Source organism: Mastomys coucha, unplaced genomic scaffold (assembly GCF_008632895.1).
Source record: "Mastomys coucha isolate ucsf_1 unplaced genomic scaffold, UCSF_Mcou_1 pScaffold9, whole genome shotgun sequence".
NCBI classification, from domain to species: domain Eukaryota; kingdom Metazoa; phylum Chordata; class Mammalia; order Rodentia; family Muridae; genus Mastomys; species Mastomys coucha.
The window spans coordinates 18,107,428-18,125,832 of NW_022196915.1; the positions used below are offsets into that span (position 1 = coordinate 18,107,428).

The 18,405-nt window shown below is 48.2% G+C and overlaps 1 protein-coding gene across 7 annotated transcripts in view; it reads right to left on the bottom strand.

Moving 5' to 3' along the window:
* Nucleotides 1-7,050: 7,050 nt before the first annotated feature.
* Colq (collagen like tail subunit of asymmetric acetylcholinesterase) overlaps nt 7,051-18,405 on the bottom strand; it is a 56,131-nt gene continuing 44,776 nt past the window's right edge. For all 7 annotated transcript variants that reach the window (XM_031362103.1, XM_031362101.1, XM_031362104.1 and 4 more), the window contains 5 exons: nt 14,294-14,433; nt 13,566-13,685; nt 13,076-13,196; nt 11,240-11,342; nt 7,051-8,448 (listed from right to left, as the gene is read on the bottom strand). In XM_031362103.1, the coding sequence (XP_031217963.1) occupies nt 8,379-8,448; nt 11,240-11,342; nt 13,076-13,196; nt 13,566-13,685; nt 14,294-14,433 (554 nt within the window). In that variant the 3' untranslated portion in view covers nt 7,051-8,378. The remainder of the gene's footprint in view (nt 8,449-11,239; nt 11,343-13,075; nt 13,197-13,565; nt 13,686-14,293; nt 14,434-18,405) is intronic.

Consider the following 18,405-nt stretch of genomic DNA (forward strand, 5'->3'; position numbering starts at 1 on the left):
AGTGGACCTGACTGCCAGGTGCTCCCAGCATTATACAGTCCTGACCTGCTACAGAGTATGACTGGGATACTCTACCCTCTACCTTAAACTTCTCCAGCCCAGAGCCTGGGCTCCCTTCCCCCAGCTGCCCTTCCCTATATAATCCAATTATTCTGGTTCCCTACCGTCTTTGGGTCTCTTGGATGCTGTACTGATTCCCTCTCTCACCTCTCCTTTCCCCATCCCCCTCTCCTCCCTCAGAGCCATGACCACAGTGGACTCTCCCAGATATGTCTGCTTCTGGCTATGCTCCCCCTTATTATCTACCATAAACTTTCTCTTCCACCATACCTAGGGGCAGTCACGTCCTTTCCTTTTTATTTCTTCTTTTCATTCACCATTTACAGCCAGTCAAGCACATCTAGTGCAAACAAACTTATCTAGGGGAGCAAAAACACACGGCTTGTTATTTCCAAAGAACCACAGCCCCCAGCATTCCTTTTATCTGTCCTTGGGCAAGGGGCGGGGGGCTTACAGGTTAACGCTGGTTTTTGGAAAGAGTGCAGACATGGAGAGTCAGGACTGTTAAAAGGGATCAGTCTACCTTAGCTACAGACCCTATTTCTCCACTATGGTTGAAAACAGAGGGTAATAGGTCTCCAAAGCCTGTGGGGATTTGCCGTTGTGTATATGACTCTCAGATAGGAAATCCCAGTAGGAGCAAAGTTTCTAATTTCTGGTTCCTGCAGAGGGCACCAAAGGCAAGTGAGCAGCAAGTGTTGGCCATTTCTACACACACACACACACACACACACACACACACACACACACACACACACACACACACCTTTGATCTATAGTTTGCTTCCTTTTCCCGCTCTGTTCTAAAAGAAAGTTGAAGCAGGAAAAGGATTGTTTGGCTAATGAGTTAAAGTCTATGACCCAGGGAAGCCAGGATAGGAACTCAGGACAGGAGCTTGAAGCAGTAAGCATGGAGGAACACTGCTCCCTCCCTCTGGTTGCCTTAGCTGCATTTCTGACATAGGTGAGGCCTAGTTACCCAGGAGTAGCATTACCTACAGTGAGTAGCATTACCTACAGTGGGCCTGCCCAGCCCACTGTAGCAATCAAGCCCACACTAGTTAGCAATCAAGAAAATCCCTCCCACAGACATGCCCACAGGTCAATCTGATAGAGCCAATTCCTTAATTGAGGACCCTCTTTCCAGGTGTGTCAAGTTGACAAGCAAAGCTATGACATCTTCCATACCCCGGTGGTATTCCAGGTTCCAATCACCCTAACAAGCCACCCCAAATTTAGTAGATTAAACAACAACCACTTTATACCGTGGAATTCGTTGAGTAAGGTTTGGGATCACATTCGGCTGGGCAGGTCTGTTTTTGTGCCTTCATTTGCCTATCTGGCAGCTGGATGCAAAGGCTAAGAAGCATGGATGAACATCTGGGACCATCAGGCACTGGGCTTGCATGGCTTTGCACAGCCATCTCAGGGTAATTGGCTTTCTTCTGGAAGAAGTGGCTCCCTCCGGGTATATTCTGAGATGCTGTATGACCTATGACCTTATCTGAGAATATCACAGTATTCTGTTGGTCAAGGCAGCCCCTCTCCCATTCGAAGGGAGGAAGCCTAGACCTCAGAGCTGTAACGGATGCATATATAAAGACCCGCGCCCCCCCACACTTTTCACTCACTTCTGCCTCACCTACTGTTCCCAGATGCACCATGGGAAACTGGAAACATCAAAGCCTTGCAAGAAAAAGTGTCATAAACGACTCCTTTCACACCCACAAAAGCTAGGAGAAGTAGGGCCGGACCACTGCTGTTTCCCTTAATGGGCTCCTCAGATGGGAGCTGCTCAGATAAAGGCAATGTGGGTTCACTTCCTCTATAGCTCAGTGGATTTGGTGTTAGGTCTCAAACCTAGGACAAGCCCCTATGTTGACTATCTAACATATCAAAGCAGACCTGGCCATTAGGTTTTCCCAGCATAGTTTGGCTAGCATGGTCCACCCCTTACCCTAAACTTCTCCAGCCCAGAAGCTGGGCTGCTCTTCCCCAGCTACCCTTCCCTATATAATGCAGCCATTTTGGTTGCCTGGTCTTTGGTCTACTCTTTACCTCTCTCTGCCAGTCTCTTGGCCAAGGTCATGGCTCTTGGTTGGTGGCTTCACCCCCTCTCGTGCTCTCCCCCAACTCCCCTATCTGGCCCAGCTCAGTTTGGCCGCATTCACTCTGGATTCTCCCAGAGGTGTCTGCCTCTGGCTATGCTCTCCCTTTTATCTACAATAAACCTTTTCCTCCATGTACCTAAAAGTAGTCATGTCCTTCCTTCCTTCCTTTTTTTAAAAATTTATTTTATTTTATGTGTACGAGTACACTGTAGCTGTATAGATGGCCGTGAGCCATCATGTGTGTGGTTGCTGGGAATTGAACTCAGGACCTCTGCCCGCCCCGCTAACTCCAGCCCCACTTGCTCCGGACTGGCTCATTCTGGCTCATACAGTAATACACTGTAGCTGTCTTCAGATGCACCGGAAGAGGGCATCCAATCTCATTACAGTGGTTGTGAGCCACCATGTGGTTGCTGGGATCCAAACTCAGGACCTTTGGAAGAGCAGTCAGTGCTCTTACCCCCTGAGCCATCTCGCCAGCCCCTATGTCTTTCCTTTTTTATGATTATTATTTTCACTTATGTAAGAAGGTCTCACTGTGTTGATTTGGGTAGCTTTGAACTTGCTACGTAGCATCAGCTGGCCTAAACTCATGGTCCTCCTGTGTCAGCTTCCAAGTCCTGGGATCATAGGTAAGAGCTACCACACCCAGCTTCACTCGATGTCATATGCCAAAGAACCTTTGCCCCCTGGAACCTCTGGCACACATATAATTAATGTTGAGGTAAGATCCTTGGTCAGTGGCTAAGGGCCTTGACCCAGGAGCTGATCTTGCCACTCAGGTGGGAGAACAGAACTTCACTGATGATTTAAACTGGCTTGCCCGACTACACAAGATGGAAAGGTCTAGATTCTCGGGAGCAGTCACCAAGGCACAGACTGATCTATCAGTCATAACAAGCTTTGGAGGTTCTCCATTGATATGCCCAGTGTGCTCTCCGTGTTGCTATTAGGGTGGTAGATTCTTGTGTGTTATTCTGTTCCACCATGCTCCCTAAGTACTGCTTGCTAGGCTTTCTCCAGAGGCCATACTTTGTTTACACATACATCATGTATCTTTACAGCTGGAGAGGGAGGAGTCCTGGCCTGATCTCTGACAGATTGTGTGCCTGGGAGTAAATCAGGTAGAACATGGGCCTTTCTTACTGATGAAACCATCAAAAAAGGCAGTTTAGTACTGAGAGTGTAAAACTTTAGCCAAGGAGTCAAGGGCACCTATGCCCCTGCCATTTACCAGACTGCCTTAGCAGACACCATAAAGCCAACTTAAAAAAGAAAAGGAGCGACATCAACTAGCTGGCTGTTGTCACTGCAGTTTAAAATCTGATTTTTTTTTAGATTTATTTTTATTTATATTTTATGTGTATGAGTACACTGTAGCTGTATAGATGGCCATGGGCTATCATGTGTGTGGCTGCTGTTGATTTCAGGACCTCTACAGGCCCGTTCACTCCAGCCCTGTGCTCGCTCCGGCGTAATTTACTGCAGCTGTCTTCAGACACACCAGAAGAGGGCATCCGATCTCATTACGGGTGGTTGTGAGCCACCATATGGTTGCTGGGATCCGAACTCAGGACCTTCGGAAGAGCAGTCAGTGCTCTTAACCGCTGAGCCATCTCTCCAACTGCAGTTTAAAGTGGCCTCTTCTCTCTGGAGTGGCTGTTGCTGCCTTGTCAGCATCTCCAGCCTTGCTTTGTTAAGGTTACCACCCGACGCTCCTATAGAGGCCCCTTTGGGACTGAATTTGCAGCCTGTAGATCCTTCCTGCCTCAAAAGCCTGTTAGTGTGGATGGAGCATCCCACTGTTGCCTGGGAGACTTGGCCTCATGGTCATGCTGCCATAGAAAAGCAGTTTCAACTTCTAGCCTAAACATAGAATTGCCTCTCTCTCCTTTCTCTCCTTCTCCTTCTCCTTTTCCCCTTCTTTCTCTCACCTCTCCCTCCCTCTCCTCTTTCTCTCCTTCTCCTTCTCCCTCTCCCCCTTCTCTCCTTCTCCCTCTCACTCTCTCTCCCTTCTCTCCTGTTTTATTTCCCTCCTTCTACATGTATGTATGTATGCATGTATGTATGTATATATGCAGATACATGTGTGTGCATGTTAGAGGACAACCTCTGGTGGGTAGGGTTCTTCCTTTTCTCCTCCTCCTCCTTCTCCTCCTCTTCTTCCTCCTCCTCCTCCTCTTCCTACTCCTACTCCTCTTCTCCTCTTCTTCTTCCTCTTCTTCTTCCTCCTCTTCCTCCTCCTCCTCCTCCTCCTCCTCCTCCTCCTCCTTCTTCTTCTTCTTCTTCTTCTTCTTCTTCTTCTTCTTCTTCAGAGACAGGGTTTTTTTCCCTAACCTGGGACTCACTAAATGGGCGTGGCTGGCTGCTGGACATTGAGCCCAGGGATCCACCTGTATCTGCCTCCTTGGCAATGATATTACAAGTGCACACCCTCATGCCCAGCCTTTGCAGACTGACATCCCCAGCTTCCAGCCTCAGAATTCCTGATAGGTTTCCAGGCATAACACTCCATATGCATTTCAACTCTGGAGTTTCCACAGAAGTAGGCCTGCACCCACTTTGCCATAGGATCTATTGTCAATCCATTTTGTGTTGCCTGCTGTGCTCTGAGCTGAGATCATCACTGTTCAATTTACAGTCAGCTTATATGCATCTTTCCTCAAATCCTGTCCTCTCTGTCTTGGCATGAAGAGCTGTCCCTTCTTCTGGTATTTTGTCTCCCTGCAAGTGAAGGAACCTACTTTGGTGGGCTTTTGGTTTTTAGGTTTATTTGTTTGTTTTGTCGGTGGGATACACCAGCAGTAAAACTGTGCAGCAATATAAGAACCATTGTCTTTTTTATTTTTCTATTTTGCAGTAAGAGATCCAAACAGGTCCTTAAATCAGCTCTTATAGCTTTAAGACAGAAAACAAACAAACAAAAACCCAAAACAAAACAAAACAAAACAAAAGAAAAAACACTGCTAGCTCTCTAGATAGGTGATTTATTAGACCTAAGCCAGTAAATAATAATCCAAACTTAGGAATCCAATCCCTAACCCCTAAATTCCTCCCCATCTTTCTTCAATTGTGGTTCCTTGTGAGTCAGCCTCTCTTACTAGAGCATACAGAACCTATCTAGAGCTTGGGTATGCACCTGAACATCTATTACAATTGGCTGACTTTCTATCAGAAAGTGAGAGGATCCAGAGTGACAGCCACTGGGATGGAGAGTGTTTGCATCTGTGATAGTTAGCTTTGTCAACTCAACACAATCTAGAATCACCTTGGGAGAGAGTTTTGATGAAGAATTGTCTAGATTTGTGGGGATGTTGTTGAGGGACTGCCTAGATTATGTTCAACCATGTGAGAAGACCCAGCCCACTATGGATGACACCATTCCCTAGGCAGTGAGCCTGAACTAAGAGTGGAGAATGTGAGCTGAGCATGCACATACACACAGACACACAGGCACACATGCACACACATGTATCAATTTCTCAATTAGCTCTAGACTGTGGATGTGACTAGCTGCTTCAAGTTTCCACCACCCTGACCTCACACCTTTCAAGTGTCCATCACCACAATGATGGACTATAGCCTATAACTGTAAGAAAAAAAAACAAACCCTTTATCTCCTAAACTCTTCTTTTAAAATATTTTTAAGTTACAGTGATTTGTCTTCTGCGTATAAGTATGTGGGCACATACACGCTGTGGTGTGTGTGTGGAACTCAGAGAACATGTTGGTTCTTCCTCCACCTCGTGGGTTATAAGGATTGGACTCAGGTCATCAAGGCCAGTGGCAAGTGCCTTTACCTGTTGAACCATCTCACTACTCCATCCCACACCACTCCCCAGTGGTCAGCCAGGCAGCCATTATGTTTCTAGAGAATTCTCAGGTAGGCTAAATGTAACACTGTGAGCTTTGCCAGCACATGTTTAGGAACCCAGTTCTGATTGACTCAGCAGACATCATGTTTCCGGACTGCTTAAAAACTGGGTCCCAAAACAGGGCAAGTAATCTAAAGGCAAGATTTAACTGGAGGCTTTGTGGTTGAGAACCTGTGAATGGTTGTTTTCTATTCCTCTGAGTCTTGCTGGGGAGCAAACAAGAGCTTGAAGCCACACTGTCGTCAGCTCACACTAGCAGAAGAGACCCTGGCCACAGAGAGGATTCAGAGAAATGAAGCAGGGTCCTTCACGGAGATCTACCTACCCACCACTGGAAGCTTCAATAAATACCACCCTGTGGCTGGTATAACCTCATTTGGTTGCTAATTGCATCTCTGAAGAACTAGTCATAATCTCAGTCACTCATGGGACAGCCTCGGGGCAGCTAAGGAAATCCCTTGCCATCTCTGGGGAGTGCCCTGTCAGAGTTACAGAGCAGCATCTACACAGACAAGCTGGTGGAGTTAGAAGAAAGTGCAACCTCTGAGGCTAGGAGAGGTGCTTCACTAGGTGTGAACTTAGGGAGTGTCCACCAATGTTCTCACCACACTGTAGCCCTTCATCTATCTCCATGCTGGCCATAAAATTATCTCAGGGGACATTTACCTGGCACATGTGTACCCAGTGGTTGCCTGTGAAAAGGGTCAGGCAACCTAAGGCCTTAAGTGTTGTTCCCCCAAGGTGTGGGATTCAGGACAGAGTGCCTCTTAGCTAGATCTACAGGTGCCACTAAGTCTCCGCCCATCTCAAACAGGTCCTCAAGCAGGATTAGAGCCAGAACTGTGCTGGCAAGCCTCACTACCCTTGTGGACACCAGTTTCCTCTTGAACCCTCAAGGAAGCTGGGTGCTCTGTGAATCCAGACATCTGAATCTGAGAAGCAGAACTGAACCCAGTCTTTCCACTCCATCCAGGATCAGTAAGTACTCGCCACAGCACCCAAGGGAGAGTGGGCCACAGCCAAGAATCACCTTTATTCCTTGTTTGCCCACCCAGAAGCCCCAGAATAGTAACAGAGATGTCTGCCTGTGAAGGCAGCCTCAGGCTGATTTCTCTCAGGAACTACAGTTCACAGCTCAGACTTGCTGGGTGAGAAGGTGCCATCTGCTGAGTTCCCAAGATTTAAGCTTACTGAAGAGCTTTCAACAGCCCAGAAGCAGCCTATGGAGTGGCAAGGCAGGTGTGCACATTGGGAAGGGGAACAAAAAGCAATGTTTCCCCAAACTAGAGTCAAACCCCGTTCGGAAAATATGGGAAAGGCAGTTCTCAGATATGCGGGGTTTAGGATAAAGAATCCCAGGAAAAAGGGAGGTTGGGCACACGGTGAGGGAACAAGGGGTATGCAACATGTGCATGGAAGAGGGTCACAAGGCCCTTCCAGAAGCCAACAAGAACTTGGCCGTGGAGCCCCAAACCAGGGAAACCAGCATGAGGAAACATCAGCACATGCCCTGATGAGGGCTTGTAGAGTGAGTCTCCCACACAGGACACAGTTGTAGAGGGCACTGTCAAGGCAGAGGTCAAGATGCAGAGAGAACCACAAGGTCAAGATGGCGCCCTCAGAGAATTTCAAGAGGAGGAAGGTTTCTGTTCCTGGTGGGGGTCACACGCAAGTGACTCTGCTGAGTCTTCATACTCTTCCTGGGACTAAGCTTGGACCTTGTGGCTTTCTTAGTCCCTCTGACTGATCAACATGAAGCTGACCGAGGCTCTGGCCAGTGGAAGGGTCCCTCAGCAGGTCTGGAGCTGGGAGCTGCACCGAGAGAATATGCTTGCCTCTGTTTCTTGGTTCTTAAATCTTGAGAGACCCAACAGTTGGCTGCCTTGGGTCAGAACAGCTGTGCTTGGAGGTGCAGAAGCCTGTGCAGGAGCACCCCTAAAACCTGGATGAGACCAGAACAAACCACACCAGGCCTGCAGACACCTGTATGCTTAACAGTGCCAAGCCAAATCCACGGCCTGAGCCAGCATCTTTCCAGAAGAGATCAGGCATTACAGCCAGCTGTTTAGCCAGATTGGGGGAGGGGGAACAGTTTCCAGGGTGGGCATACAGAAGGTTTCTGGTTCTTTTAGTTAAGACAGGATTCAGTGGTCCAAAACTCTTCCAGTCATACTGAGTCAAAAGCATGTTGTAGCAGCAAGAATATATCCTTGTTTTGTCACATGAAGGTCAACAGGTACTGTCCCAGGAGAGGGCAAGGCCAGCTTGATGTGATGGGTAGAGAAACAGCCACCGGTTCCATGGGCTGCAGCCCACCTGTTCCTGCAGCTTCTCACGTGAAGTAGCGGCAGGGTGTGGAGTCGATGGAGCAGTACTGGGTGCACCGGAGGTCTCCGTATGATCTGCAGGAAGCAAAGATATTGCTCAGGGCAGGGGTAGCAGACAGCATAGCGGGCAGGAAAAGCACACTCTAAAAAGTGATCCAACTGCACTGGACTACCACAACCCTCACGAGGGTCAAACTCTAGGAAGTCTTTGCTCTCTGAGCTGTGGATCTCTGGAGTTTTCCACTTTAAGCTCTAGCAGAGGGACGAAGGTGGGAGGAATGATTAGCCCCGATGTTAACACATTCTCTAGGAGACACTCACCCCCTTCTCAAGGTCTACGGGTATCCCATGCTGCTTATGAGATCGCTCTCTACTAATGCAAATGTCCTCTGTTGGTGCCCAAGGGATGGCATCGGCCTGCTATAGCTCGTGAGCTCTTGAAATCTGGCTAGTGTGACTGAAGAATTGAATTTAAAAATTCTCATGATTTTAAAATTGAATAGCTACATGGAATAGGGGCTGCCATGTTGGACAGTGTAATCTACACATCTGCAAATCCAAATGATAATCCTTAAACGGTGTTTTACCCACATACATTCACAATTGTCTCTTGTAGGTTTCTAGAGATTAAAGTATCAGCTCTGGTGAGATAGTGAATAAGCCCCAGGCTCCATTCAGCCCTTAGCTCAGTGTCAGAGGACACTACAGGACTCTATGGAGTCATTAAACAGCTCAGTCTGGGTAGATCTGGTAGGTGGCTGGGAGGAGCCTTCCTTAGTTCAGGCAGCACACACACACACACACACACACACACACACACACGCACACGCACACGCACACGCACACGCACACGCACACACACACACACTGGGATCCTGGCTGAGTATCCTGGACAGGACAGAGGTAACTGTGGGAAAGGTGATGTCTACTGCCTGGCCTGCTGAAGGCCTACCAGAAGGTAAGTGATAAAAGCTAAAGCTGAGGATATTGGACTCATGAGAGACTAAGAAAGCTGCTAAAAGTTCAGTTGCTGCAGGATATTCGATCACACCGTGAACCCCTGAGATTGTGTTGTTTGCTGGAAAAACCTGTTTCTAGTTGTGGTGTGGCTCCGCCCTTAGCACACACCTTTAGTCCCCCTGACTGGAATATAGACATGCCATTAGAACACACATTTAATTCCAAATAATGAAGGTTTAGTTTGTGGAAGGAAGCACCCATTTTGAAAATGATCTCTAATTGAGGGGCAGACAAAATGACAAATCAGAGAAAGATTTGACAGAATAAGTCAGTGATAGGATACTCCCAACTCTCACGAAAACAGAGAGGCAAGGGAAGCTACTTAAGAGAGCAGTGCAGACAGAAAGAGAAAGGAAGAAGGCCGCTTTACCAGGAGAATTTTACAGAGATAGGGTGAAGAGAGAGCAAGCTAGACACTGGTGAGGACCGAATGAGCCAGAGGACGAGAAGGAGCCAGAAGATCACAACAGATTGCTAGACTTAATGGGAGGCCAAGCAGAGAAATTCAGGAGAGGCTGAGAGAGAAGTTTTGTGCCAGAATAGCTGAGTTGAGCAGCCAGGCAGAGTTCAGAAAGAGCTAGAAAGGGTGAGCTTATTCAGCAGCAAATCTCAGAGGATGAAAACATCCTAGGCCTAGAGCAGACTGTACAGAGGCTAGAAGCTTCCAGGACTAGGCCTAGGTTAGCAGACAGAGGACAATTACCTCAGGTGAATAAAAGTTACTTTGGCAGTCAGCAGGTATGTGGCCCCCTAGAGCACCATACCGCTGATTCCGTTAGGCTCAGGTGAGTACAGTGTTGTCTAGAGCCATTCTGACTGGAAGGTTATGTTCTGGGCAGGGAGCTGGGGTCTTTAGGTAGCATGGAAGACACCATCATGGAAGCTAGGACACTAACACATTTGCTCACTCACTGGGGATTCTCTGAGGCAGCTAGAGGGGTCCTTGAAGGGGAGAGCTTCTTGGAGGGACCACGAACTGGCAAGATTAGATATTTTTCCTTTTCCTTTTTAAAAATTATGTGTATGTATCTTTCTGTCTGTCTCTCACAGAGTGAGTTTATATGTATGTATATGGTATGTGTGTGTATGGGGGGAGAAAGGGTGGGTAGGAGTGTGCCATGGTGTATATGTACAGGTCAGAGGTCAACTTTGTATAGCCAGCTCTCGCCTTCCATATACATAGGCTGTGAGGATTGAACTCAGGTTACCAGGCTTGCACGTGCCTCTACCCACTGAGCCTTCTTGCTGGCCTCCTTTTTCCTAGTACGGAACCTTGGCTTACTGAGCTATATCCTTTTTTGCTTGTTTGGTTGGTTTAGTTTTTGTTTGTTTGTTTGTTTGTTTTTGTTTTTTTTTTTTGAGGCAGGGTTTCTCTGTGTAGTCCTAAAACTTGGAGATCTACCTGCCTCTGCCTCCTAGGTTCTGGGTTCAAAGGTGTGCACCACCACTGCCCAGATTTTCTGAGCTATATCTTAAGACCTTAAAGTTCCATATTAATTCTGGTCTGATCTTATCTAGATTTGTGGAGGTGGGTAGTATGCTCTGGGAATTCGGCTGGATGGACAGATGCTGTTTGCCGCCATCTCGCCTCGTCCTCCCAGGCCACAACCCAGTCACCACTGTGGCCAGACTGGAGGCTGCTGGAGGCTGCTGCTCTGCCCTGGCCCAGCATGCCACTGATGGCCAGACTGCCTGACCGAGGCCTCTCAGGCACTGTGGTAACTAGGGGAGACTCTACCCTACCTGAGTGTTTACAAAGAACCAGGAACACAAAGGGCCCTTGAAGAAAATCTGTGCAGGAAAGCAAGGAGGGGAGCTACTGTAAGAGTGCAGGAGGCCTCCCTACCCAGGGAGATAGGTCTCGCATGTCAGGTAGCCAAAGTCAGAGCCGTCACAGTCCTCCACGCCCTGGTGCCGGTAACCGTCTCCACAGTAGGCCCGATGACAGTCTAGAGGGACAAAAGATATAGTTCTGAGAAGGGGCAGAATGGGACAGGCTTGCCTACATAGTGAGGACAGTGTGGCCCAGAGGAGTCCCAAGAGCAGTGCGCCCACTTCAGAACCAACTTTCATAAGGCCTCAGACTTACCCAAGACCATGCGTCACACTGACATACCCTGAAGTAAGAACGCTAAGATGAAAGTTCTGTATAACAAGCCTATCAGGGACAAGAACCTTCATGTCACCTGTGAAACTAAGATGGTGGTGCTGCCTCCCCTTCACAGAAACACTGTAGAGCATTGGTAAGGTAAGGCAAGGCTTAAGAGACTGGAAGAGTAGACCCCAGTGAGAGAACATGGGGAACCTCTGTCAGCACAGAGCTCTGGGGAAGCAAGCTACCACTAGGCTCAGCCTGGGCTCCTGAGGGACCATGCAACCTCCCAAAAGACCTTTGTTTTCCTACAAGGAAAACCCACTCATCCGCCCACTCATCCACCCACCCATCCATCCACCCACCCACCCGTCCATCCATCCATCCATTTATCCACCCACCCATCCATCCACCCACCTATCTACCCATCCATCCACCCACCCACCCATCTATCCACCTGCCTACCCACCCACATACCTACTACACAGGGTCTAGTTATGTAGTCCATTCTGGCCTTTGATTTTTGTCGATCTTCCTGCCTCAGCTTTCTAAATGCTGGGATTATAGGTATGTGCTACAATGCCTGACCCACCATTTTTTAAAGGGCAAGGAAGACCCCACTATTTTCTTTTTATTAGGATGGCTCCTGTGGAAGGGATCCTGAGAAAAGCCAGTACCCCGTAGATGGTCATCCAAAAGTTGTCAGAGGTCTGGTGCAGCTACCCCGAGAGTAACAATCTCCCCCTGCCTTTCAACCCTACCCTGCTTGGATCTTCCTCTCAGTGTCTGCCCTCTGTCCCCTGAGCTTCTAGAAATCAAGGGCAGCAATGGTGTCCACACAGTTCCAGTTCCGACCTCAGCAAACTGAGTCATGGATGGACGCACTGACCCCAAGCCACCTCCAGACAACCTCTTTACACATCAACTGGAGGGATCTCTGAAGACATGAACCACTGTTATAGAAAACCTCTCTTACAGTCAAGAGAGCCAGGCTCAGCTGGAAATGGCCCTCACCTCCTTGATGAGCTGTATAGCAACCAGAACCAGCTGCTGAACTCTGTCCTGACTCTGAAAACTACTTCCATCTCACCTCCTACCCTTATGTAAAAAACACACAACACAACAACACAACACAAAACAAAATAGCAAAACCCCCAAATCATTGCAAATCCTCCAGAGCCAGGTGTTAGCACTATCCGAGAGTCTGGAGGCAGTATTGGCCCATCCACGGACAGCTGACAGGGCTTGCACCTAGTGTCCATTAGAAAAGGTGCTCTAATTCAGCCTTGGCTTCTCTTTCTGCCTTTCTCCCTAGTGTATAAAGTGGGGGCTATTACTTTCTCCTCCTGAGCTTGCATTATGAGTTTGTCAAGAAGTCAGGCTTGGAAGAGAGAGGGCCAAGGGCAAGGAAAGCCTCTCTGGAGACAGGACCCTGGATACCTCTTCTGTTGACATGCTCCTAGGTATATTGTCCCTTGCCTTTACCTAAAACTATCACAGCTAGTAGCCATGGCTTATGGGCTGATTCCCCTCCACCATCACCAACCCCCTACCGCTCTGGCCAGGCCTCCCAGGCTGGGCCCCACTCACCAATGCAGCCGTCACTCACATCCGGATTCCCATCGTCACACTCTTCCCCGGGCTGCAGGACCCCATCCCCACAGGTGCCATGCTGCTTTACGGTGTAACCCACAGGGTAGAAAGGGGTGAGCTGGCCAAAGGAACACAAAAACATTAACGATGGTGGCATGTCTGGGCAGCCACAAGGTAGGAGAGTCTCTGCCCTGGAGCAGGTGTTCTGGATCTAGGAGAGTCCCTCATCTTCCTCCAGGGAGGAGGGGTGACAGAGATCATCTTTCCCAAAGGGAATCCTGGCTCAGGATGAGCTTCTATTTGGGCGTGGGGCTGTGGAGCGCTGCTAAGAAGATGAAGGAGGGACGATGTTTGCCTCTCTCCTACAGACACACAGCAGAAGCTCTGTCCAGCTTCAATTCCCTAGCTTTCCCCCCTTCTAGTAGGAGCGCCTCTCTTCTGGCTGAGGACAAGGGGATCACAGCCCAAGGGTCCAGCCTCAGAGTACCTGGATGGGGAGCCAGCCAAGGCTATCTTTGAAGTACAAAGATCGCTGGTCTCTTCGAAAGGCGATGGCATTCTGAGTGTTCAGCTTCTCAAGCTCCTCCTGGTTGTTGACCACAAAAATCTGCCAGAGAACATAGTGGTCAGGGTCCAGAAAAACTTCCCTGCAGGACAGGGAAAGCCAGAGGAACTGACTCTCTGTTTGCTTCTAAGGGAGGAATGTTGAGCCAGTTCAGAATGTCTGAGTTTGAACCACAGCTATCCGCCTTGATTTAACATATTTAAATGTTTTTAAAATCAGGCTACCAAGGCTTAGAAGATGATGCGACAGACTTAGGTAAGTAATTTGTCTGGAGATGACTCTAACAGTGATCATACACAGTGATGAGCATTAGCTCTAGTACTGTGCGCTGAACTCAGAGCACATGAGCAAGCACTCAACCACTGAGCTCCATCCTCAAGCCAAGCACAACTCTTTCAGACAATATAATCACATCAAAATTAGGCTTGAAAGTAAAGAGTGTGGAAAACGTCCCTTAATGACCTCACATCCAAAGTAACAGTTTGCCGGTTTCCCTTTGATTTTTGTCCCCCACTTTGTAATTTCCCATAATGAGTGGGTAGCCATTTTAACAAAGGAAAGTGAATTTTCCTAAAGTACACCACGAAGGCCCAGGATCAAGTAGAGAGCATCCGCGGCACCCACCCACACCACGCCCTGAAGAGCCTTACCGCTGGAACTCGAGGGGAGCCACGCCCATACATGGAGTCCCCGAAGGAGGGGTTATTCACATTCACAGGGGGTCCGCAAAGGCATCTTCCTGGAGGCCCTGGAAATCCTCTTTCCCCTTTGAGTCCCATTAAAAGTTGTCCTAGGAAGCAACAGACTGTTGTGTAACTAGAGCCAAGCAGGTCAGGTGATACGAGCAACCTGTATAAGGAAGAGAAGTTGAGAGCTCGAGGGAGTAGAGGCAGAGGGAGAGGCTCTCAGCCAAAATGTGGCGGTATAAGGAAGAACCAATCAGGGAGGAATGGGGCCTCCCCCTCAAATCCTGCCTGGAGGACAGACAACTATAGGATCCTATAGCAGCCTTAGTTTGACCACTAAGTAACAACCTGTAAGAAAGATGAGGGGTCTGACGGCCCTCCAGCCCTGAGAGCGGCACCTAGAGGCTGAACCAAGCTAATAGATCATCTGTTGATTAGCTCTAGATTTCCTTGTTGGGGAATTGCCATCAGTTGGAGACCAGCTTGGGCTATATAGCAAGTTCATGGCCAGTCTGGGCTACTGTTTCAGGAGAACACTGTATAAGAAAGAAAGAGAGAGAGAGAGAGAGAGAGAGAGAGAGAGAGAGAGAGAGAGAGAGAGAGAGAGAGAGAGAGAGAGAGAAGGAAGGGAAAGTCAAGGCAAAACTGGGTATAGTCATACATGACTGAAATTCCAGCCACTTTGCTTAAATCCAAGGAGGCAGGAGGATTGCTTAAATCAAAGAGTTTAAGACCAGTTTAGGCAATTTAGTCAGACTTCATATAAAAAAAAAAGATGATTATAGGTCAAAGTGAAGCCAGGTGGTGGCACACTCCTTTAATCCCAGCACTTGCGAAATGTCTTTGAGTTCAAGGCCAACCCGAATCACAGGCCCAAGCCATCATATCCAGACTCTTCACTGTGGCTTTTAAGGGCCTTGATGCTTAAGTCATACCCAAACTGATTCCATACAGACCTCTAGACATCTGTAGACTTGTTATCAGTGTTATTGGTGGAATCCAGGGCCTTTGCATATGCTTGGTTTAGCACTCTACCACTGAGCCATACTCCCAGCCCTTGGCTATACATAATTTTAAAAGCTTTTAAGATGTTTCCCTTGTGCATCGTGATGGAAAACCACTAGAGAAAGGGTATTTGTATAGGACATCCCCCTATCAAATCAATTTCCTTAGCACTCATCCTCCCTTCTCTGAGGGTCTCAGGTTCCTTCTGTCCTTGGTTCAAACATCACCTGCTCCTAGAAGCCTGCTCAGATCCTCACACTCTGTTACATTCACTTCTGTCTGTTCTTCTAGGTACTTCCCCTCCCTTACAAGCCTACACCTTCTGAGATTATCCCATTACTGTCTCTCTTCCCACAGGGTAAGTTTGACAAGGGCAGGCCACAACTTGACACATGTTGGAAACAGAGTATCTGTTTGGTGATTGAGTAACTAGTTAGAGAGCAAAGGTCTTTGTGGGAGTCACATCTGCCTGACAGAAAGATACTGAAACTGGAGCCATTTGACAGGACAAAGAGAGAGACAAGGGGCTACATAGATAGAGTGATTGTCTGCCCCTCCTTCGGGAACACGGGGAACAGTAGGGACTATTGGAAACCAGCCTGCCCTGGGTCTTAGGCAGTTTAGCTGGGTTAGCCAGGAACTGGGAACAGAGTCTGTAGATCCTAGAAGGGCAGCAAATAGAGTGAACCCAGGGTTTGACATCTACTCAAGACCGTAGGAAAGATGCCACACAGTAGCAATGGAAGACCCACCCCACCTGCTTTAAGCCTTCCTTAGCTGGCTCACAAGCTGGTCCAACATCATGACAAGCTACAGTTCTGTCAAAGAATAGGAATAGAATTCTGTGGGAAAAGCATAGTCTTGGGTTTTGATATTTTCAGACTCCAAAGGGACAAGGAGGAACTTGAGAGAGGCATTGGAGCAGCCTTCTGGAATGTTCTGTGACCTCAGAACTCCACCAAAACCATAGCCCCGGAGAGAGCCAGGGCTTTTCAGCTAATGAGTAGTGTGTCTGATATTTGAATAACTCTCCCCCATTCAGATGACAGACCCAAGAACGTGGGTGCTCCCAGGTACCATGTTGATTCATTCATATCCTGTCTGAAGAAAGGAAAGAACTGTTCAAATTTATAATCATATTATTGCAAATTTCATCTTAGATTTTTGTCTGTATTCCTCCCCCACTCCTGTCTCCCCTTCCCCTGTAACCTGAGTAATTAAAATGTTCCTCCCCTCTCCAACACCAGCTGGCTCCATGACAGACCTAAGGTGGCCTCCCAACAGGATGTGGCAGGGAGCCTGCTGCCACCACAGCAGTTCCCACTGCTTCCGCTTCCTCCCATGTGTCGGAGGACATCCAGCATCCTGCCAGCTTCCTGCCATGATACTCCGAAGGGCACAGCCTGAATTCTTCACCCCAGCGTGGCTATTTTGGCTACTTTGTGGGTTCTTTCTTAAACCCTTCCTCACCTCCTTTCTTTCACACTTTTAACCCCCTCATCCTAGATAAAAGAGGAAAAGGGACAGAGAGGAAAGCGAAAGAGATCCCTGAATAAAGTTAGGGGTTGGAAAGGGGACGATGTTATTGTTAGACGACTTCCTGCTGATATGGGGCATCAAGTTCCTTGGAGCACATTTGATCTTTGCTGTCTGGATATCTAATTTCTCCTTCTTTGCACATGACTACTTAACAAACTGCAATCTATCGGAGCTCTAGCAAAAAGGGAGCTATACCCTTTGAAAAATTCCCAGAATTCCAGACACCATGCAATCACAGAAATTATCTGCAGCTGGCAAAACCACGCCCCTGCTAGAGCACAAGGCACACAGTTGTGGACAGTCTGAAGCAGCCTCATATTCCACACCTGGGATTAAAATGAAAACACGTTCCCATATTTCTGTGTCTTTTCAAAGAAACCAAAACTCCTAAATTCTTACTACACCCCAGCCTTACTGCCATGTCCTATTGTCAGAGGGCCTCACTCTCCATCTCTCCCAGGAGCTGCCTGTGAGAAGCAGATCAAGAGAAGAGTGTGAGAAGGCAGAGGAACCAGAATGACAACCAAAGGGCTGTGTGGGGTTTCAGGAGCCACAGATGGAATCTGGACCACCAGCAAGCTCTGTGGCCTTGAGAAAGCCTGAGGCTCTTAGACATAAAAGGAAAGATTGGGATAAAGTGTCGAGCAGAACACACTCTAACTTGTGTTCTCGTGAAAGAGGAGGATTTGAGGAGAGGGCAGAAGGCAGAGTTTCTTCTAGAATTGCTTTGTGGCTTTTTGTTTGATTTTTTTTTTTTCCAGGCCAGCCTTAGAACTTCCCATACTCTTAAAGGGATACCGGGCTACATCACAACACCTGGCAAGTTTGGGGCTTTATTAGATTAAAATGTGGGGCATCAATCCAGTGGCATGCCGAATCTCTGTATTATCCAAGTTAGGCACAGGGATGTCTCTTCTAAACCCCTACCTACACTCCCTTGCCCCCCCATATTTTCACAAAAGTAGGGAGCCTGACCCAAGTCTCCCTCTTTGTCCTCTTCACCCCTTCTTCTGGGTAGCTCCTGAGAAGGGAAGTCATTTGAAAGGAAGGAATAGGGAAGGAACATCAGTCTGAAGATATGGCCTACAGTCCTGCTAGACTGCAGGCGTAACCTAGGAAGGACAGAGCGAGTCTCCATAGGGACCAGTCCCTGAGTGGTTCCATCCACCAGATGCCATGGGGGATGTGATGCTGAGTCACCTTTCAAGGTGGTTGGCATCTAGCAGGAAGGTGAAACACATCTGTCCAAGTGAGTCAGCTGGGGGTATAGCTTAGCATTAGAGTTTGTGTATGAAACCCTGGCCTGTGCTCAACACCCAGCCTCTCTCTCTCTCTCTCTCTCTCTCTCTCTCTCTCTCTCTCTCTCTCTCTCTCTCTCTCACACACACACACACACACACATGTGCACAGTGGTCATATCATTTGAGCTGGACTCAGTGGCACATGTCTGTAATCCTAGCACTTGGGAAGTAGAAGAAGGACCAGGAGTTTAATGTCATCCTCAGTTACATAGTGAGTTAAGAGTCAGCCTG